Source organism: Oncorhynchus clarkii, chromosome 17 (genome assembly GCF_045791955.1).
Source record: "Oncorhynchus clarkii lewisi isolate Uvic-CL-2024 chromosome 17, UVic_Ocla_1.0, whole genome shotgun sequence".
Classification (NCBI taxonomy): domain Eukaryota; kingdom Metazoa; phylum Chordata; class Actinopteri; order Salmoniformes; family Salmonidae; genus Oncorhynchus; species Oncorhynchus clarkii.
Genome location: NC_092163.1, coordinates 31,906,021 through 31,929,278, shown reverse-complemented (window position 1 = coordinate 31,929,278; position 23,258 = coordinate 31,906,021). Strand labels below are relative to the sequence as shown.

General features: G+C 41.0%; 1 protein-coding gene across 1 annotated transcript; it reads right to left on the bottom strand.

Annotated features, from left to right (window-relative positions):
- Positions 1 to 6,668: 6,668 nt before the first annotated feature.
- Positions 6,669 to 21,526, bottom strand: LOC139370703 (RNA binding motif protein 12). The gene is made up of 2 exons (XM_071110340.1): positions 21,451 to 21,526; positions 6,669 to 10,174 (listed from the first exon to the last, which is right to left on the bottom strand). The coding sequence occupies exon 2, from the start codon at positions 10,147 to 10,149 to the stop codon at positions 7,540 to 7,542; it is 2,610 nt and encodes an 869-aa protein (XP_070966441.1). The 5' UTR covers positions 10,150 to 10,174; positions 21,451 to 21,526; the 3' UTR covers positions 6,669 to 7,539.
- Between the last annotated feature and the right edge of the window lie 1,732 nt (positions 21,527 to 23,258).

Sequence of the window (23,258 nt, the reverse complement as noted above, 5' to 3'; positions counted from 1 at the left end):
GTCTTAATTTAAGATTAAGGTTAGTCATAATGTCAGCAGTGTGCTTAGGGTTAACTTTATGGTTAGGTTTAGAAATGGTAGAAATAGGCGGGGTTTAGCCATTTGGGGCGCATTGGGGCGGCAGGGTAGCCTAGTGGTTACTAGTTACCACAGCCACAAATTGCCTGTATAGTAAAAAAAAAAAAAGTGCTTTTCGGTCATAATTTAAGATTAAGGTTAGTCATAATGTCAGCAGTGTGCTTAGGGTTAACTTTATGGTTAGGTTTAGAAATGGTAGAAATAGGCGGGGCTTAGCCATTTGGGGCGCATTGGGGCGGCAGGGTAGCCTAGTGGTTAGTGTTGCAAGTTCAAACCCCCGAGCTGACAAGGTACAAATCTGTCGTTCTGCCCCTGAACAAGGCAGTTAACCCACTGTTCCTAGGCCGTCATTGAAAATAAGAATTTGTTCTTAACTGACTTGCCTAGTTAAATAAAGGTAAAATAAAAATAAAAATACATTTGTGGCTGTGGTAATTAGTGACGAACGCATATCCCTGGTTGAAGCTGCACCCACTGAGACAGAAAAAAATAACCCTACAGATATAAAAGATGTAGCCATTTATAATTAGCCTATCCATCCGATGTGCAATGTTAACGTATAAACTCCGTTCAATAAAAAGCCAGCCATTAACCACCGTTGGAAACGGAGCTAACTAAACCAAGCGATACACGTACATTTGTTAATCATTTTATATTATTAGAATTTGCTTGTACAATATCTATTCTAGTGTCACTAGCGCTGTATTCCAAACACTTAACAGACACATCCTTTCCCCCCAGCCCTCAAATTAAGTGGACACTTCTGATAACGTTTCATGACGTCTGACGAGTATACACTTGCGGGGTGAGGAAGGAAGGAATTATTTTTAAACCGACCGCCCTTGCCCGGAAATTCGTCACATGTTTTCATCCACCGGTAGCTTGTTGGTGCTTTATATGCGCTACAGTCAAATATGATTGATTGTCTACTTACATTAAATATATCATTATTAATATACGCCTACTGTATAATAGCTAGCTAATTAATTAGCTAACTAACGTTAGCCTGCCCTGGAACTTCTGAAGAAGGAAAATGTTTTATTTCTACAATTTCCAAAAACATCACTTTTACTAGACGTGTTTGTGAATTAGTAGCACAATTTATAACTTATTTACATTTGTTTATACCTACACTTGTATGATGACATATCCATATTGATGTTGAGGTTTTAAGTTTTGGCAGACTTTTCTTAGCAGATGTACAATCATCGCGAATTGAATTATGGGGCGTTTCAGGCCCGACGTGAACATAATAGTACATCCGCAAACGCTATTAAAAACGAGGGCTGAGTGGCTAACATTGCTAACTGCCATTGCTTGGCAGTCGTCTTCATCTGGACCAACGACAAGATTGGGCGCGGCAATTTCCCTAAGGGCATAAGGCGATGGTAAATTGACGAAGGTGTGTTTTTTATCAGTTTGAAACGCAGCCCAGATCTCTCGTGCCTTGCGAATTTGCAAATTAATAGGTAACCATGTCCTGATCAAAAATATTCTTACATATGACAGAGAGCAGAGCTTGAAACTGGTGCATTTTTTGCCAAGCACCTAATTTAAAATATGGACGTCTGCAGTAAAATTCAACATCAAAATATACATGTTCTCATTCAAATCAGTTTTGTTATAATCCACTTATGCTTTGTACTGGTTTAAATGTAAACAATTAAGTAACATTAACACCACTAACTGAAGTTATTTGTATATTAATTAGGCTACCACACACAAAGGTCACACAACCCTTTCTGTATACAGCAAATACCAAGGCTCTATTTCCTATGTAGGCATCAATTAGTAAAAAATAAGTAAAGCAATTAAGTTAGTTAATAGCCAGCAACACTAGTCTTAGCTGTTCACTGCATCACTGAAATGTTTTTTTCTGTATGATAATGTAGCCATTTACAACCCAATACATTCGATCTTCTAGTTTTGTAGGCCTATCAACTGCACTCAATAAATAGCCATTTGTAAAGTTGATTGACTAATTGGGAACGACACAAATTAGGCAAATCAATCGGATACACTTTTTACTGAACAAAAATATGCATCACAATGAAATCCAGTGTCAATTGGAAGTGATGAAACTGTGGCTTATTCTGCACAAGGCTGTGCTTGCATCCCATGTCAGATTCACTACGGATTTGGGATTGTGTGGTCCTCTATTATATCAAAGACCAGCTATATGGCAATTTCTGATATAGCCTACTGCTTTAGATTACAATCCGGTTAACGGCTTGATTTCAAAAGTGTGAGATCAGATGGGGAAAATAAGGAATATTGTGAAGTCTAACCATAATATATCATGTCCAGCAAAACTTTGCCTAGATATTGGAAGCATAATTCCACAAATACTTAATCTATTATACACCATGTCACCTCGCACAATTCATAAATATAACTAGTACTTACCTTTGCATGCAAATCCAACAGTAAACCAATTGGCTCTGCAAGTGGCTCTCATTGCCTTATACCTGACAGTTTGGTACCCAAAAAGTAGTGTAATGCATAATATTTAACAAGTAAAATCCAGAAGCACACTGTGACATTTGAAGGAAGCAAACCAAAATAGGCATGTATGAATACTGAATGACAGTTAAGTCCAAACTTGCTTTGCATTGCAACTCAGCAGCTCTTTCCATGGGCTCTCTCTAAAAGTGAAAAAGGCATCTTCCAGGCCATATTAGTTTCTAAATATGCTTTACGTTCATCAGCATGTTCAAAGCAAGCCCTAGGTTGTCATGTATGTCCACAAAACAGCCTACCATTTCACCCCAGTGCCGTATACTAGGCCTTTCTCAATCTGTGGGCTCATTAGGACAAAGTGAGACATGCAGATATCCCAAATATCAAAGAACACCCAGCATTTCACTCTTTAAAACATTATGAAATAAACAACTTAATTGATGAGTAGCCTATATAAAAAAAAGTATGTATATGTTTTACAACACTTCAAATAAAAGTGAATGTTCAGAGAACTTATATGAATCAGTCAAAAATGTTCCATTAAACCGCATGATAAAAGCAAGGTACATTTAGGTTTAGCGCTAGGCTAGCTTGTAAGACAAGAAACAGATGTTATCTTAGCCTTCTACTAGGCATGTTTGCCACTAGCATCTACAGTGGAATTGAAAGTGGGCCTTGTGACAGTGGAATAACTCTCTTAAAACACACACAATTTATGAACATAATTATATACAGTGCTCCATCTGTAAACTGTTTGTGCTGAAATAAAAATGTGAGACCATATCAACAGTAGACTACTGAACAAAATACAAAAACATTGAGTAAAGTGATCCTTAAAGGGGAAGAAAAAAAAATGGCAACTTCATATTCATCTCCAGCACCACCCCAGTATCAACATGTGGAAATGGCAAATGTATGTTTTGTAGTAAAAAAGATAAGCGTTTTGCAATGACATTAACCAATTAGTAGGGAATTAGTAGGCAAGGCCTACACATAATTGGTTAAAATCACACAATGCACTCCAATAATGTAATTTGAAACACTTATCCTCTCTTTTTTACTACAAAACATAGAAATGTGCCATTTTCACATATGTTGGGGAGGTGCTGGAGATGATGAATATGAAGTTGAAAAAAATGTTTAAAAATTTCCCTTTTAAAAGGCAGGGGTGGACAACTCAGTTCCTGGAGGGCCATGTGTCTGCTGAGTTTTGTTCTTTCCTTTCAATTTGTTTGCAATTAAGATCTAGACAACCAGGTAAGGGGGAGTTTTAGCTAATCAATTACCTTAATTCATCAATCAAGTACAAGTGAAAACCCGCAGAACTTGGCCCTCAAGGACTGGCGTTTGAGGTGCTTTAACCTCTCTGCGCACAGAACCCGGTAGCGGGATGAAATTCGACAACATACAGTGATCGCTACATAAATAGTCATATTAAACATTCATGAAAATACAAGTGTCTCACATGTTTCGAAAGCCTAGAATCTTGCTAATCCAACTGCGTTGTCAGATTTAAAAAAGGATTTACTGCGAAAGAATACGATGCGATTATGAGGATAGAGCCCCATAAAAACCAACTATTTCAACCAGCACAGGCGTAACAAAATCACAAACTGCAATAAAATAAATAGTTTACCTTTGACGATCTTCCTCTGTTTGTAATCCCAATGCTCATTGTTACACAATGAATGGTCTATTGTTTGATAAAATCCATTTTTATAGCCTAACACAACATTTTGTGAACCGCTTGTGTCGTGAATTCCGTCTCATTCCATTTTCGACGACACACTCGAGGTAAATACACACACAGAACGTGACTTTTCCAGTCATGTTTGGTTTCATTGCAATCAACTGGTTTGTTTGTAACACAACCAGTTGATTGCAATGAAACCAAACCTGATGGGTCATTTCGCGGGACATATTGACTGAAAGAAACCGATTTGAAGACAACAAGTCATCATTGTGCACCAATGATTTGCCCGCTGTTTCGTTGATTGACTGTATTTTAACCCAATGACCACTGATCGTCTTGAAATCTAGCTGGGTAGATAGCCAATGAGCTGAGGTAAACGGCAATATGTAATGTTTATGTGTTGGAAGACCAACCCATGTAGTAAACTCCGACGTAAAGAGGGTCATTTGCCATTGAAGTTTCATACCGGAAGGAGCAACGCATGTTGCACACAGCGTTGTTTTGGTAAAGCGCATATTCAGCTGTTTATATATCAATCAGTATGGCGACTAAGTCAGGGAAAGCTAAATCTAAGTCTAGATATACAGATGTGCACACAATTTTAGAAGAAATTGATCGAGGGCGATTCATTTAGCGATTCCCAAATGGAGGAATATTTTTTTAACGGAGAGGACATCGTATTGGACTGGTAAGTTCTTCTCATGCTAATGCCATTGTTTGAAATTAATAATATAAAATATTATTTGTGAAATTAAATAGCCTATTTGAGGCTGTTGAGGGGAGTGCAGGCCCACAACAATGGCCAAAGTGAAATGGAGACAGTAGTTACAGCTGGTCTGTTGTAATATAATAAAGACAGTAGATCTAGCTGGTCTGTCATAATATAATAGAGACAGTAGATCTAGCTGAAATGTCATAATATAAATGAGACAGTAGATCTAGCAGGTCTATAATAAGGTTGAATATATTGTGTTCCCTGTACTCTATATATATATATATCTGTTTATTATACCTGTTGATACAGGGTTCATATGTGAAACTATTCTAACTGAACATTTTCTTTCACAGTGACTGACTCCGAATGGGAGCCCCCAGTGCCAAGGTGTCCATCCCCCACTGAAGCTGCTGCTGCCACAAGTGGTGTTCATCTGCCCAAATGTATTTCTGCAGGCATGGATGTGCTATGGCACCTGGCATCAGCAGCATAATATTGTGTAGAGGACTGAGGGTCTTCCAAATATTGAAAGTGTTATTTTGTAAATGTATATATTTTTTTCATGTTTTTTCTCCATTTTTTTGGGGGGGTGGGGGGTGTGTTAGAATACCATTTTGGTATTTTGTATATAGTTATTCCATTCAAAATGTATAACTTCACCAATTTGTCCACTTGGGTACATTTGGGCTACTTGTGTGGGACACCTGGGTCACTTTATGATAAATGTCATGTAGCACACTCATTTTGGAAGTTATCATTCTGAAACTTTGCACAAGTACTGTTGCCCTCTTATGTTTTTCACTGAAATTGTCCCCATCATCCTATCTGAATGTTTGTTTTATCTTGTTAATTTAAAAAATAATACAACAATAAAAAGAAAAAAAACATGTTTTTTTTTCATTGTATTATCTAAACCAGATCTATTGTGTTATATTCTCCAATATTCAATTCACATTTACACAAACTTCAGTGTTTTCTTTCAAATGGTACCAATAATATGCATATCCTTGGTTCTGTGCCTGAGCTACAGACTGTTAGATTTGGGTATGTCTTCAGATGGAAATTTTAAAAAGTAGGGGGTAGCTCTAAGAGGTTGTTAAAGGCAGGTTTCCCAGACACAGATTAAGCCTGGTCCTGTTCTAAAAATAATTCTTAACAGAGAATTGCCATTGAAAGGGCATTTTAGTCCAGGACTAGGCTTAATCTGGGTCTGGAAAACCAGCCTACTGTATGGGTTTCTTGGCAAACCCTATCAAATGTCCCATTCAACCCTATATGGTCACTTGCAAAACCTCGATAGAGCCTATATTACCCTTTTTAAGTAGTTTAAACAGCTAAATGTAGGCCTAACTTAAAAGGCCCAGTGCAGTCAAGCTCTCTAAAATGAGGTTGGAATAACACTGAAAATGATAATGCCCCTTTCCCCCGTAAGAGCAGTTTCAAAAGGCTGCCAGACAATTCAACCTGTTTTGGTGGGATGGGGTTTTGGCCTGCTCTTTGAAGATATTTTGTTTATTTTTGACCATTTTAATTTAAAACAATCACTGTAAGGTACTTAATTGTTACCCAGAAATGATTTGAAAACTGCTACATTGGGCCTTAATAAAAATTAATTAATTACCTGGACCGTTTGGTAAAATCTGGGTGCCTTCCCAAAACCATTTTATTGTTCATATAGAAAATCATCAAGCAAGTGAAAAATGAGAAAAATAGAATGGCTTGTAAATCTGTCAGGAATGTCATTTTATTGACAAAAGTGTAAGCTAAACAGTATATACACACTTGTGAAATAAGCTGGAACGTCCCCAAAAATATAAAACTTAAGTGTCTCTTGTTAGACAACACTACAAAACTAAAACATTCCAAATAGTATTTACATCTTTGCAAAACAGCTCATTTTCAAAAGAGTATATCGCAGTGGGAGGGTTGGCAGATACAAAAAGTTCTGAAGAGCTCTGCAGACCATTAAACCAAATGCAATGTTCAACATCTTTTTCTCAGAAACAAGCAGTACAATTTATCATACAACATAGCTAGCAACATTGACATTTGCATTTATTAACAGTGAAAAACAGCATAGAGCAAATAAGCAAACGCTTTAACCATGACACAATGAGTGTTCTCTGTACTAACACCATGCATGGCAGCATTTGGCAAGTACCCCCTTTAGAAAATCATCACAAAGAGAATGTTAAATCTATGGAAGAAATACAAGAACACAAAATGTGTCAGGGCATTTGAAAATAACACATGCTTCCAAGTGAAAGTGACATCTCAGCACAGAAATAAGACTATCCTCTTAATCCAACCATATAATCCAAGGCTCTTACTCTAAATATGATTGGACTCAAGCTACATCAACAGTTGGCTTTTTGCCATTTGGAAAATCCAAACATCCCACTTTAGCTATATTATACATCAAATCAATATAGCAGCGTTCCATTTGATTCTTACGCTACTAGCAACTTGATAACTTTTGTAAAGGAGCTAAAGATAGTTGGGAGCTTAAATCCTAAATGCAAGTTCTTACCTTTGCATTAATGAAACCGGATGTTTCACTTAATCATTATTGGTAGAGAGGAACATTGGAGTCTTATCCTAGAGTTATCTTCACTTTCCTAGCCCCAATAGGCCTATCATTTAAATCCATGACAGCAGATGATGCCTCCTCGTGTGACTCAAAGGCAACCATTGCCTCACCAGTGGGCAGGCCCTTTTCACTGAACTGTTGACAGACTGAACCAGGCAGCACTTGATACCCATAAAAGAAATCTAGGATCTCATCGACTGTTACGGTGAAAGGCATGTTTTGGATCTTTACAATGGTTGGTCCACAAGGGTTACCAGGGCCTCCGAGTGACTGCTCTCTCAGAGGGTCAGAGCCAGGGCCACGGCCCAAGGCAGACTGAGGGCGCACTTCTAAACGCCCTTGGCCACTTCCTCGGTTGTTATGGCCTCCGCTCTTTCTAGAGCCGTTGTCAAAAGGTGGCCTGTCCCTCATGCCCTCTGGTCCAAAGCCAGGTGGGCCATTGTTGCTACCTGGTCGGAAGCTTGGGGGTGCCAGAACTGCTCCAGGCAAGTGACCAGCAACCATGGGTGGGGGAATGCTAAGGGCTACATTCTCTAGACTTGCTGAAAATGGGGGTAGAGGAGGAGGGCCCACTATTCCATTACCTGGGACAGTAAATTGAGCAAAAGGACCATTGCCTAAATTGCCAACAGTGTTTCTGAGGAAGTTGAACTCTTCTCCTGTTATACTGGCAAAGGGGTGAGCTTGGGCTTGAATAGGATTCTGTGCCTGAGCATGGCCGTGTGCCTGGCCTTGAGAGTTCCCTTCAAATTTCTGGCCTCTCTTAACCTGTGGTGGTGGGTTTCTCTCGATTTCCTTCATCTGCTCAAAGGTGACCAAATGCACAAAGGCATCTCTGCCATTTAACTTCTGCCTGTGTAGTCTCTCAGCATTTAGCGCATCCTCCTCTACCCTGAACTGCACCACAGCCTGACCTAGACCGTTACCACTGCTGTCAACCAGAACTTTAAGACTTTCTTCAAATACTGCAATGCCTTCCAGAAACAGACGGACATCTTTCTTTGACACATTATATGGAATATTTGAGATGTGTGCACAGTTTCTAGGGCTCTTGCCGGACTCAGAGTTGTTTTTCTTATCAACACCCTGCATCCTTTGACGAATGGAATCAATCTTTTCAAACATAGCTTTCTTACTGATGGGGTGAACTTGTATGAATCGGCTTCCCATATACTGCATGTGACAGCTGAGGGCAACCTTGTAATCCATTTCATTTTTCAACTGGACAAAGCCCTCACCTGTAGCTCGGCCAGTGGGTCCATAAGCAATGTAAATGCGGTCTTCCATAATGTCCAGCTTTTTGAAGAACTCACAGATCTGTTTATTTACTGCTTCGTAGGGCAGGCCTTTTAGGTAGACACAGAACTCCTTGTTGTGAGGGGAGCGAGACCTTGCATGATCTCTGGTTGAAGGAGATGCTGAATTCATGTTGCTGCGGTGGTGCTGGTCTTGGGGCACATTACTGGATTTTGAATGGGCTTGCCCTCCAACCCCGTTGCCACCACTGCTGACACTCATCCACTGGCTCTCTGTGGCCGGAGAGATGTCCACGTACCTCTGCCTTAACATTCTGCTGCTTCTTTTGAGCGCCTCAAAAGTGTCCTGAGGGGAAAAGAACTTGGCCAGGGCCCTGCCGCTACTCCGGCCAATGTTGTCCCTGACCAGTCGGATGGAGTCCACCCCTAACCCACAGAAAAACTCCCCAATATCCATTTCAGTAGCTGAGAAGGGCAGGCCTTGAAGGTGAACATATAACTCGTCTGAATTACCTATTGCTGCCTTCATGTGTGCCTGGAGATTTAACAGAGGGTTCATATGGCCAACAAACATGTGATTTGGGGCCAGTCCACTAGGGGGTGGGACACCTGGGTTGAATGGTGGCATTGAGCCCATGTGGGACAGACTCATGGGAAGGACAGGGGGGCCTTGGGTTAAAGGTGACACAGTGGGAACAGGAGGCACAGAGGACACTGGTGGTGGAAGTGGCATGGGGGGTATGGAAGGCATGGGTGGCAAAGATGGCATGGTTGTCAAAGGGTGAATAGGTGGTGGTACAGAGTTGCGGGAGGACATGGCTGTTCTCATACTGGATCCCATGGTGAGATTTGGGCTGCTGAAGTTGTTGCTGAAACTGGGGGGCATGTTTCCCATGCCAGTGGTGGCAAACGTGGACACATTTTTGTTGCTTATGGTTTCATGTGCAGAGGCAGCTGTGGTGACGGTGGCTGGTGTGGTGTTGCTGAACCCTTGTAAAGTGTTGGGTAGACTGCCCCTCCCACATGTGTTGACGGGGGGACCTGGCCTTCTACCATTTCCTGCTGCTCCCTCTACATTGCCCGTTTTAAAACGCCTGCGGCTAAGCTCAATCATATTCTGCATCTCGGTCTTGCTGCTCAGCAAAAGTGACACTTTTGAACCTTTGATTGCTCCCCCGTTACGCATCATGCCAAGCCTGGCATCTTCATCTGTGGCGAAAACAATAAAAGCCTCACCATGTTCACCCCCTACAATATGCACCCCACCATCTGGGATGGTCAATCCAGAGAAGAAATGGCGTATGTCCATGGTCCCCGCCACTATCGGGAGACCCTGCATGCGGATGACCACAGCCATGCTGCTGAGGCGAAACAACACACACCTGCAGGTGAAAAAAGGCAACCACCGTAAGACTAGAGGAAAGAGCAATGAACACACAAGAAACAAAGAGCAGGAGAGAAACCATGATTTACAAGATGGCTTACGTTTGTATATATTCGATGAGAGCCCAATGCATCAGAGAAATTCAAAATGTATGTACAAGTATATGTACAAGTATTAGGCGGTTTGTCCACTCATCACCACTCTTAGACAGCCATCCACACATTGCTTCATTCACCACATACATCAGCCTTGGCTCAAGGACATTATGTAGACCCTAGGTCTAAAAAGCAAATCTTGAATGTAGAAATGTTACTCGTAGGCCTAAATCTTGCTCATAATTATAGTACCACACATTTCAATTAAATTTAGGCTTGGGCGGTATACCGAACAGCGGGGTATTTGGAAATAACCACAGGATGGTTTTTCATTACCGTCAAAACAATTTATTTGACTTTTTTAATGAATTAGAATATTTGTAGCTAGTTTACCTGCAGTCAACTTGTGTAATACGTTAGGAGATGAAGATTGCGAACCCTCATTTCACCCGTCACATAATTTTTCATTATGAAGCTTGTTGGTAGTCCCAAGTCACGTGGTGTTTGTTTACAAGCACAACGATGAGAGACCAGAGCCTTGAGTCACTCACTGTTGCTAAGCACGCACCGGGTGATCTACTTACTGTATGGAATTCACATCTAAATGTTTGCAAGCTAGATATTGTATAAATACTAAGTTAACGGTCTAAAATGTTGTAAATGCTCTGCAGTTGTGCATTTGTTTTGCTAATTTAGTAGCTAGTTAGCCATCTCACTAAGTGGTTAGCTTCTCCCAAAATTAAGCTTTGCTTGCTTGGAAACAGCAGACAATTCCCTACTGGATCAAAAGCCTTGATGTCTAATATTTGTTTAGTGCATGCAGCAAACTATAGCATTTTTTTGTTCCTTGTATAACTTTGAGTTGGGATGTCTGTCTTGCAAATACTTTAGGTCAGAGACTTTATAAAATGTTAGCATTTAGATGGGATTTTACATTTACTTGTTAGCATTGCTCAGTGGGGTTTGAAAATAGCGCCCCTTGTGTGGTACAAGGTCGGTATAAAAAGGTATGACAATCTGGATACAGCCCAAGCCTAATGCAATTAATTAATTGTATAAACCTACAGTGCAATCAGAAAGTATTCAGACTCCTTCCCTTTTTACACATTTTGTGGATTAAATAAATGTTTCCCCTCATCAATCTGCAGACCCTTTGTGATGAGACTCAAATGATGAGCTCGGGTGCATCCTGTTTCAATTGATTGGACATGATTTGGAAAGGCACACACCTTTCTAGATACAGTTGAAGTCAGAAGTTTACATACACCATAGCCAAATGAATTTAAACTCAGTTTTTCACAACTCCTGACATTTATTCCTAGTAAAAATTCCCTGTCTTAGGTCAGTTAGGATCGTCCGAATAATTTATTTATTTCAGCTTTTATTTATTTTGTCACATTCCCAGTGGGTCAGAAGTTTACATTCTCAATTAGTATTTGATAGCATTGCCTTTAAATTGTTTAACTTGGGTCAAACGTTTTGGGTAGGCTTCCACAAGCTTCCCACAATAAATTGGGTGAATTCTGGCCCATTCCTCCTGACAGAGCTGGTGTAATAGAATCAGGTTTGTAGGCCTCCTTGCTCGCACACGCTTTTTCAGTTCTGCCCACAAATGTTCTATGGGATTGAGGTCAGGGCTTTGTGATGGCCACCAACTTATTGTGCGAAGCTTGTGGAAGGCTACCGGAAACGTTTGACCCAAGTTAAACCATTTAAATCACTATTATTCTGACATTTCACATTCTTAAAATAAAGTGGTGATCCTCACTGACCTAAGACAGATAATTTTTACTAGGATTAAATGTAAGGAATTGTGAAACTGAGTTTAAATGTATTTGGCTGAGGTTTATGTAAACTTCCGACTTCAACTGTAAGGTCCCAAGGTTGACAATGCATGTCAGAGCAGTGGCCTCCATCATGCTTAAATGGAAGAAGTTTAGAGCAACCAAGACTCTTCCTAGAGCTGGCCGACCGGCCAAACTGCGCAATCGGGGGAGAAGTCCTTGGTCAGGGAGGTGACCAAGAACCCGATGGTCACTGACAGATCTCCAGAGTTCCTCTGTGGAGATGGGAGAACCTTCCAGAAAAACAACCATCTCTGCAGCACTCCACCAATCAGACCTTTGTGGTAGAATGGCCAGACGGAAACCACTCCTTAGTAAATGCCCTCCCCGCCCCCCGCTTGGAGTTTTCCAAAAGGCACCTAAAGGACTCAGCCCATGCGAAACAAGATTCTCTGGTCTGATGAAACCAAGATTGAACTCTTTGGCCTAAATGCCAAGCGTCAAGTCTGGAGGAAACCTGGCACCATCCTTATGGTAAAGCGTGGCGGCAGCATCATACTGTGGGGATGTTTTTCAGTGACAGGGACTGGGAGACTAGTCAGGATTGAGGGAAAGATGAACGGAGCAAAGTACAGAGAGAGCCTTGATGAAAACCTGCTCCAGAGCGCTCAGGACCTCAGACTGGGTTGAAGGTTCACCTTCCAACAGGACAATGACCCTAAGCACACAGCCAAGACAAAGTAGGAGTGGCTTTGGGACAAGGCTCTGAATGTTCTTGAGTGGCCCAGCCAGAGCACGGACTTTAACCCGATGTAACATCTCTGGTAAGACCTGGAAATAGCTGTGCAGCGACGCTCCCCATCCAACCTGACAGAGCTTGAGAGGACCTGCAGAGAAGAAGAATGGGAGAAACCCCCCAAATTCAGGTGTGCCAAGCTTGTAGCGTCATACCCCAAGAAGACTCGAGGCTGTAATCACTACCAAAGGTGCTTCAACAAAGTACAGAGTTAAGGGTCTGTGATAAGTATTTTATGTATTATACTTTCGCTAAAAAACTGTTTTTGCTTCGTTATGAGGTATTGTGTGCAGACTGAGGAGGAAAAAATACAATTTAATACATTTTAGAATAAGGCCGTAACAATTTTTTGGGGAAAAAGTCAAGGATTCTAAATACTTTCCGAATGCACTGTATAGCTCAACTTCCAATTGATCAATCTGATGCATAATTAGGCCCATGTCCAATACATTTCAGGTGGAAGAAGGGGCATGAATTTAAAAGGTTGAGTAAGTCGTTTTAGAAACTTACAGGGTGCATTACTTACCAACAACAGATGCAATTCCTAAAACTAAACCACATTTTGATGTCGACTTTCAATGATTTATCTGACTAGACCATCTAGACCACCAGCAATTAAGTTGTGGTTTATTAAGGGTTAGGGGTTTATTAAGGGTTAGGGGGAGGGGCTGCCAAGATAAGTCACGGAGGTTTGGGAGGCAAAATCTGCATAGTGTTACAATTTCGCATGGTTCTATGCTAGATTGTTTGTTCCCAAACATTTAGCATGACAGCTAAAATGGCTGAGAAAATCTGATCTCAGCTAATAAGGAGAAGTATCTAACAAAATAACTACATTCTGGCATTCACTAATTATAAACAATTGACAATATAAATGTGGGTACATTTGATGAAAATCTTACTTACTCAACCTTTAAAATATAAACGTGCCAATTTGATATAATTGCAATGCAGTATCCCTAACACTCATTTCAGTAGCAACTGGTAAACACAATCAAATGCATTTCTCATGATAAGCTGTAGACCACACTATTTACCAAGAGAGTTTTCATCTATTTTTCATAGCTGTCTATTTACCACCACAAACCATCTATGAAATGTATAAGGCCATAAGCAAACAGGTGGCGCTCCTAGTGGCCGGGGACTTGAATGCAAGGAAACTTATATCCGTTTGACCTAATTTCTACCAGCATGTTAAATGTGCAACCAGAGGGGGAAAAAAAACTCTAGACCACCATTACTCCACACACAGAGATGCGTACAAAGCTCTCTCACCCTCCATTTAGCAAATTTGACCATAATTATATCCTCCTGATTCCTGCTTACAAGCTAAATCTAAAGCAGGAAGCACCAGTGACTCGGTCAATAAAAAAGTGGTCGGATGAAGCAGATGCTAAGCTGCAGGACTGTTTTGCTAGCACACTGGAATATGTTCCGGGATTCTTCCGATGACATTGAGGAGTACACCACACTGGCTTCACCAATAAGCCAATAAGTGCACAATAAGTGCATCGATGACGTCGCCCCCACAGTGACCTACCAAAACCAGTACAGTACAGTACATACCAAAACCAGAAGCCATGGATTACAGGCAACATCCGCATTGAGCTAAAGGGTAGAGTGTCAATACAGGACTATTATTGAATCATACTACACCAGCTCAGACGCTCGTCGGATGTGGCAAGGCTGGCAAACTATTACAGACTACAAAAGGGAAGCACAGCCGCGAGCTGCCCAGTGAAACAAGCTTACCAGACAAGCTAAATTACTTCTATGCTCGCTTCAAGGAAAGCAACACTGAAGAATGCATGAGAGCATCAGCTGTTCCGGACGACTGTGTGACCATGCTCTCCTTAGCCAAAGACATTTAAACAGGTCAACATTCAGGCCGCGGGGCCAGACGGATTACCAGGACGTGTACTCCGAGGACGTGTACTCCGAGGACATGTACATCTATGCTGGCTGGGTAGCATACAGGTTTTTAGCAAATGTTCGAAAAAGGCCCCTTCACAAAAGATTGTGGCTGGATTTGACACAGAGGTCTACCGGCTGGCTAGGGTGTTCAAATACAAGACTCTACTCAAAGACAAGCGAGGCACTCACTGAGCTCAACACAAATAGGCTGACAATCATGTACTTCAATGGAGATGTCTGTGATAGATGGAAAACTTACAATGGACAGACAGACATAGGAGCTCATAAGGTAGTTCCATAGGTTTTGCCTATTGCTGCATTATTGCCTGAATCCTTTTTTTTTTCATTTACAATGAAACACTTCGAAGCACTTTATTTGACAAAAAACAATGAATGCAATGTTGTTGTTTTTTTTTACATAAGTATAACTCTAGGTTTTGACTATTGCTTGCTGCATTGTTGCCTAGATTCCTGCATTACTTATTTTCATTTATAATGAAACACTTAGAACTGTATTGAAGCACTTGACTAGATAAAAAAAATAGTGCAATGTTGTATTGCATCATCACAAATGTACTGTTATCTAATTAAATTGTTGACATTTTATTCATTCACATTATTAGACACTCTTTCTGATGATAAAATTAGCATAAATTGTAAAACACAGAATTCAGACAAATAAAAATAGAAAAAAATGGAATTTGGGAAAAAACTAAATGGATTTCATAGGGCCCTAAATTGTCAGACTCTAGCCACCCTAGTCATAGACTGTCCTCTCTGCTACTGCACGGCAAGTGGTACCGGAGCGCCAAGTCTAGGTCCAAGAGACTTCTTAACAGCTTCTACCCCCAAACCATAAGACTCCTGAACAGCTATTTCAATTGTCTACCCAGACTATTTGTATTGTTCCCCCACCCCCTCTTTTACACTGCTGGTACTCTGGTTATTATCTATGCATAGTCACTAACTCTACCTACATGTACATATTACCTCAATTAACCTATGCCCCCGCACATTGACTCTGTACCGGTAACCCCTGGATATAGCCTCGCTACTATTATTTTACTGCTGCTCTTTAACCATGTTATTTTTATTCTTTACTTTACACTTATTTTTCTTAACTGCATTGTTGGTTAAGGACTTGTAAGTGAACATTTCACTCAGGTCTACCTACACTTGTTGTATTCGGCACATGACAAATAAAAATTTATTTGATTAATTGTTTCAAATTCGGAGGATCAGACAAATTAGGCCATGTGTTATCGCATAAATGCATAACAACATTAAAACACTAAAGGTGCAAGACAATTAGCCTATGTGTAGGCTCAAGTCTCAAGCATTGTTCAGAGCAGGTGTTGGCAAAAAACAACCTAGTAAAAAGCAAGTAGAAAATGTGGTCAACAGAAGGAGATCAGTTCATGAAGTGGAGACATTTACTTGGGGCTTGTGGATAATGTGGTATCTTGTCAAAGAAAGCCACCAACATACCATGCTCTTCCTCTATACCACTCATACCTTGGTAGGTCATGCTTAGCTCTGCTCAACTTCAGAGGTTTCCACAATAGAGTACACTATCCCAAAAGGGACACTAGTCAAAAAGGGAATCAATAAGGTCAATGAATATAGCCTAACAAAGCTAATAATTACTGGTAAAAACCATGACGAGCAGACAGAAGGTTGTGGGGGTTGGACTGGAAGTCCAAGCCTGTTCAGGACATATTCACAAGCTTACCTGTAATAATGGTGCTTCGTTAAAACTGTGGCACAGGATATCCAAGCCAATCCTGACAGCAAGCTATTTAAATCAATTCTTGATTAACAAAACAATAGGAAATGGAAGCAAAAACATGAGCAAAAGGCAGGCAAATGTAGGCATCCTTAGTGAACAGCATGTACAAAACACTCTTGATTCAACCCCATATCAGCTTTTGTTTTGCATCAGGAGAAATGCAGTAAATTGGCTTCAACAATTAGAGCACAAACTCCTTCAAATGGCTGCCGCGCCAAAAAGCCATACACTAATATATTTCACAAAGATTATGCATCTCGTAATTTCTCATGTTGACATCAAGCATGAAAATAAATTAAATTCATCACAGAAATCCATAAGAGTGAAATAAACATCCATGTCATTGAAAACTTGTATTTCATTGCTCAAGTTTCCCTCGATAGCTTATCCTTAAAGTGTTCTATGTAAAATGATGTCAACTATATGGCCTACATATGCAAATAAGGTATAATAATATGGTAATGGACCGGTCAGTTGGAAGACTGCTTCTCATCTCCCACCAAACACATAATCTGATCATGGTTATCAAGAGACTCTGAAGCCCAATACCTGAACATACTACGGACAAACCTAAAATCAGGTCTGCTGCGTCATCAGTCTCACACTGAGGATTGTATTCAGACCCTGCCCCATGAAAGATTTAAGCCTGGGCCTACACTAAAATGTAGCCTCGCATATTCCTTATTTTGTATGGAAAATGCTAGAGAAAAAACAACCACCTGCATGTGTGTGAACTCAAAGCTTCAGCACACTACAATATCTCAATTGTGTGGGAATCTTTCCACAAAACATACAGGGGACAACGGTCACTCCTGTGAAAGCACCTAACATGGTCCACATCTGCAACAATGGACAATAAGTGAGGTCATCAACTGTGGTTGTCCCACCTAGCCATCTTAAAGTGGCAATCCGCAGTTGAAACAATAACAAAGCGGCACCTCGCCTCTATTTTGGGTAAAAACTGAGGAAAAGGCCTGGAGAAATGTAACCACTTTCAAATTCATAGATGGCTATTGATGCAATGACTGGCCAACCAAGATATCAAAATCATAGTTTTCAGCATAACTTGAGGCCATACAATGCCAGTATCATTTACTCAAAATAGTCAATCTAAGATTTAAAAAATTTCAGATTTCTTGAGTTGACGTTTTTGCAGAGGAAGTTTTAGTCGCGCAATTTTACTTCTATCCAAGGTGTGACATGTCTTATGTAAACAAACTCTGATCTGTTGCACTGCTGGGCAGGTCTGTCTCACTGTATATGTGTTCTGCGGTATGATTGGATAGTGCGCAGCAGTGTGTATCCCGTGTTAGTGGGCAAGTTAGCCTTGTTGAAATCAAAACCAAACCCTCAAGTCATGACAAACTCACTTTAAAAATAAACTGTTTTGGATGAGACTGAATAAATGTTTGACTTTTCGATCAGATAAGTGGCATCGATATAAGTTGTTTATTGCCTTCAGTTGCGCTTTAAACACGTGGTAGGCCCCCATCATTAAGTGGGAGTACACAGGGAGGTACATGAGTGGGCTGAGCACTCACCCTTGTAGGACCCCTGTGTTTAGGATTAGCAGTGGAGGTGTTGTTTCCTACCTTCACCACCTGGGGTCAGCCCATCAGGAAATCCAGGACCCAGTTGCACAGGGCAGGGTTCAGACCCAGGGCCCCGAGCTTAAAGATGAGCTTGGAGGGTACTACTGTGTTGAAGGCTTAGCTATAGTCATTTAGTTCAGTTACCTTTGCTTTCTTGGGTACAGGAACAATGGTGGACATCTTTAAGCAAGTTGGAACAGCAGACTGGGATAGGGAGAGATTGAAAATGTCCGTAAACACTCCTGCCAGCTGGTCTGCGCATGCTCTGAGGACTCGGCTAGGGATGCCGTCTGGGCCGGTAGCCTTGCGGGGGTTAACACGCTTAAATGTCTTACTCACATTGGCCACGGAGAACGAGAGCCCACAGTCCTTGGGAGTGGGCCGTGTTGGTGGCACTGTGTTGTCCTCAAAGCGGGCGAAGGTGTTTAGCTTTTCCGGGAGCAAGATGCCGGTGTCAGTGTCTTGGCTGGTTTTCCATTAGTAATCTGCCATATACGTATCGTGTCTGAGCCATTGAATTGCTACTCCACTGTCTCTGTACTGACATTTTGCCTGTTTGCTTGCCTTACGTAGGGCACAACTACAGTTTGTATTCAACCATATTCCCAGTCACCTTGCTGTGGTTAAATGCGGTGGTTTGCGCTTTAAGTTTTGTGCGAATGCTGTCATCTGTCCACCGTTTTTGGTTTGGGTCGATTTTAATAGTCACAGTGGGAACCACATCCCCTATACACTTCCTGATGAACTCAGTCACTGTATACGCCAATGTTATTCTCATAGGCTACCCGGAACATATCCCAGTCTGATGTGCGAGTACTAAAGGCAATGTTTTGATGTGTCAAATTTGCTTAGTTAAAATACCCAGCTACATAACTGTAGCCTCAGGATAGGTGGTTTCCAGTTAGCACAAAGTCCAGTGTAATTCCTTGAGGGCCATCGTGGTATCGGCTTGAGGGGGAATAAACACGGCTGTGACTATAACCAAAGAGAATTCTCTTGGGAGGTAATATGGTCGGCATTTGATCGTGAGGCATTCTAGGTTGAGGGAACAAAAGGACTTGAGTTCCTGTACGCTATCACAATCACATTATGAGTTGTTAATCATGAAACAAACACCAACTTTCTTCTTCCCGGAGAATTCTTTATTCCGGTCTGAGCGATGTATTGAGAACCCAGCTGGCTGTATGAACGGGGACAGTATATCTGGAGAGCGCCATGATTTTATGAAACAGTATGTTGCAATCCTGATGTCTCTCTGGAAGGAGATCCTCGCCCTGAGCTCGTCTACTTGAAAATTAGCTGAACTGCACATTAGCGAATATATACCCGGAAGTGGCGGATGGTGTGCACGCCTCCTGAGTCGGACTACAAGTCCACTCAGAATACCTCTTCTCCACCAGCAGCGTCTTGGAGCAGCCTCTGGTATAAGTTCAGTTGCCCTGGAGGGTACGAACAAAGGATCCAATTTGGGAAAGTCATATTTCTGGTTGTAATGTTGGTGAGTTACCGCCGCTCTGATATCCAAAAGTTATTTCTGGCTGTACGTAATAACACAAAAACCGTTCTGGGCTAATAATGTAAGAAATCACAACAACAAAAACAAAATACTGGAAAGTTGCTTAGGAGCTAGAAGCAGAGCTGCCATGTCTGTCGGCGCCATCTTCATATACAATGGTGCCACTGGACTCAGATCTACAACTCACTCATCAGTCTGAAGTGTCGCCCCTTGCGCAATTGAAGGACTTTTTCAACAGCGCGGGGGGTTGGAACTCAAGAGGGCAGTCACATGTGTTTGCGAGGCAGAGGTCCTGAGTTCCGAGTCTCGATATGAGCTGAATCGGGGGGAAATGGTACTCAATAAGAACATTAACTTCCTGAAGTTATCCCTATAGGCTTTAGCCAAGTGGGTCAACACAGTCTTGTAACATGCAGGAGACCTGGTTTGAACCCAGTCAGTCACAAGATTAAATATGGAGTGAAAAGTTTATCCATGTTTTTTTTTGTGCCACTCCCTTCTATAATATATCCTGGCGAGGCCTGTGGTCATCATGCCAGATTGGCTTCAGAAACCACCAGAAGCTTTTGTTTACCATAGACCGTTTGATTCGATACATGCTCCTTATCTGAAATTATGAAACTTTGATCAACTTTAAATTATAGTTTGTAAACTTGATACAGACAATGAATGCAATCTACCATATTCAAACTGAATATATAAATATTCAATTTGAAATCACATTTTAAAACTGAACGCAATTTTCAATTCAGTTTCAAATCATGAAATATAAATTCAATGATTCAATTTGTGCATTTCAACCATGTTTGGACGAATGGTTACACCCCTGCTGGGTATACCGTTGTAAAACTTTTGCAACAGAAATCGTTCCCTCCAAACAGAAACCGTTTCCAACGAAAACGAGTTTCTATTGGACAAATTCAGGTAGGTCCCTCCCCATTTCGTTTGGTTCTTAAACGGTGAACGGTTTCCGCTGCAAGGCGTAATGAATACACCCCTGGACTGCCCAATCTCTGGTCACGACAAATAGCACATACTGGGGGAAGTTGATGAAATAGCAAATGAATTGCATGGGCACGAAAACGCTGTCAACATGAACGAGACTTCATTGTAAAACACATTTGCCAATAACGTAGCTAAAAGCTCAGTCTGTCACAGTACTAAAGCGGTTTCCAAATGTGAAGGGCTGCAAAAAGACAGCAAATTCTGCAAGGCTACAGGAAGAGACCACAGACCAATTATATCTAGCCATTTCAACATTTGAATGTGTACCACATTACTCGAGAAAGGGCGCCGTGCAAGCTAGCTAACGTTAGTTGGATTGATATTAAGAGCAGGTCCTGCAATGAAAACCCCTTCTCCGACCTAGAAGCTAGCTAGTTAATTAGCAAGATGGGTAGCTAGCTAGCATCATTGGCTAAAGACAGAACAATTGCCCTTCAACGTACTTATTCATACTAGTAGCTACCTAGCGAAACACGAGAACATCAAACGTTTAGCTAGCTAGTTCCCACATTTCTAAAGCTCACGAAAAGCATAACGTAATACATGAGTGATATAGCTTGTTGTTCGCTAAACACATAGCTAGTTAACGTTACCCCATTTGGGCAGGCCGAACATCTCACATGCCCCCGCCAAATATCTAGTAGCTAGCTAGCCCTTCTAGCTAACGCTATATTCACCCAATGTCTAACTGCAGGCGTATATTTTCACGAATCTGTAACAACCATTTCATTATTACTATCTCTGTAATTGCATTTGTCCGCTGTGTTTTTATTTGGTCCTTACCGAAATATCTGTTAACAGATCTTTATTTTATGGTGCGTCCTCCTCTCTTGCTCTTCTCTCTCTGCTTGTGTAGTTTTTCTTTTTTGTAACAATAGACAATACTCAATTCAGGCAAAAAGACATCAAAAATCACCGTACACAATTTTAAATAAAATAAGACATCACATCATACATAAAATATTGCATTATAATATTCTACAAATTACATAGTAACAGAAGTAATTTAAAAGCTATAAATTCATAGGGGAAGGCTTGAAATCTGGGTTCTTGGGAAATGTACATATCTTGAATTTACTTAGTATTGAAATTAACAATAAAATCTAGCTTCTTATCAATGTTTAAAAATAAAAAATGTGTTGCTCAAGGTAAGATTTAAACAGACTTATTTGAGAAATATATAATATCCCAGAATTTGGATATTATATTGATAAAAAAACAACTTCTAAATAGAGGCGTTTGTTGGATATACACGGAGTGTACAAAACATTAAGAACAATTTCCTAATATTGAGTTACACCCCTTTTGCCCTCAAACGCCTCAATTCGTTGGGCATGGACTAAAACAAGGTGTCGAAAGCATTCCATGTTGACTCCAATGCTTCCCACAGTTGTGTGAAGTTGGCTGGACGTCCTTTGGGTGGTGGACCATTCTTGATACACACAGTAAACTGTCCAGCGTGAAAAATCTAGCAGTTCTTGACACACAAACCGTTGTGCCTGGCACCTACCACCATACCCCATTCAAAGACACTTAAATATTTTGTCTTGCCCATTCACCCTCTGAATTGCACACATACACAATCTAGGTCTTCTGCTAGATTGGGTTGGAGGACAGCATCCAACTTTTAAAGTGCATACACTGCCAACTACTGTACTGGATTGTGAGGCCAGTCACGGCCTACCTTCATTAGTCCGGTTCCTCTAAGAAAGTAAAATAGAGCCCTGGACAACACTTTCCTGCCCCCACTACACCACCCAAACCCCATCCAGCCTCTCTAACCCTTTCACGCAATCTCTCCATTCCTCCACTAAACACTCACACAGACCTGTTTCATGTCTCCCAATGTGGCATTCAAACCTGTGTGCCCAAACCGTAGTCTACTCTACACAGCTTCCTCTCCTACATCCCATACTCCCCACCTCTCCTTTAACTTTTATTTTACCTTTATTTAACTAGGCAAGTCAGTTAAGAACAAATTCTTATTTTCAATGACGGCCTAGGAACAGTGGGTTAACTGTTCAGGGGCAGAACGACAGATTTGTCGACACACCGACACAATCAGTTAACCACTTACACACTCTTACATTGAAATCTGGGATATACACCCCTGCCCCCACCCTACCATATCACTGACTGCATCCTTTGAACCATCTGTGTATTTCCTTAATGTACCACAACGTTTGTGCGCTTAATTTAGCATGTGCTACCCTTAAAAACAAATACAACGGATCTATATATCAATCTATTAAGACTTAAAAACCCTTATTTAACCTGTGTCCTCCCCCTTCATCTACACTGTGGATTTAACAGGTGACATCAATAAGGGATCATAGCTTTCACATGGTCAGTCTATGTCATGGAAAGAGTAGGTGTTCCTAATGTTTTGTGCAGTGTAAATAATGTAGCACCTTCTAATGGACCTCTCTAGCCTTGTTTGGTATACAAAACATGCAAGGCATTAACCATGCTTTTTTCCAATCTGGGTCTTGAATACTGAGTTCCAATAAAACTTTATCTTGGGGTGACTCTCTTTTGACAATGAAACACCTCGTTTGTTACCACATCTTGGATCATTATTTATTATAAAT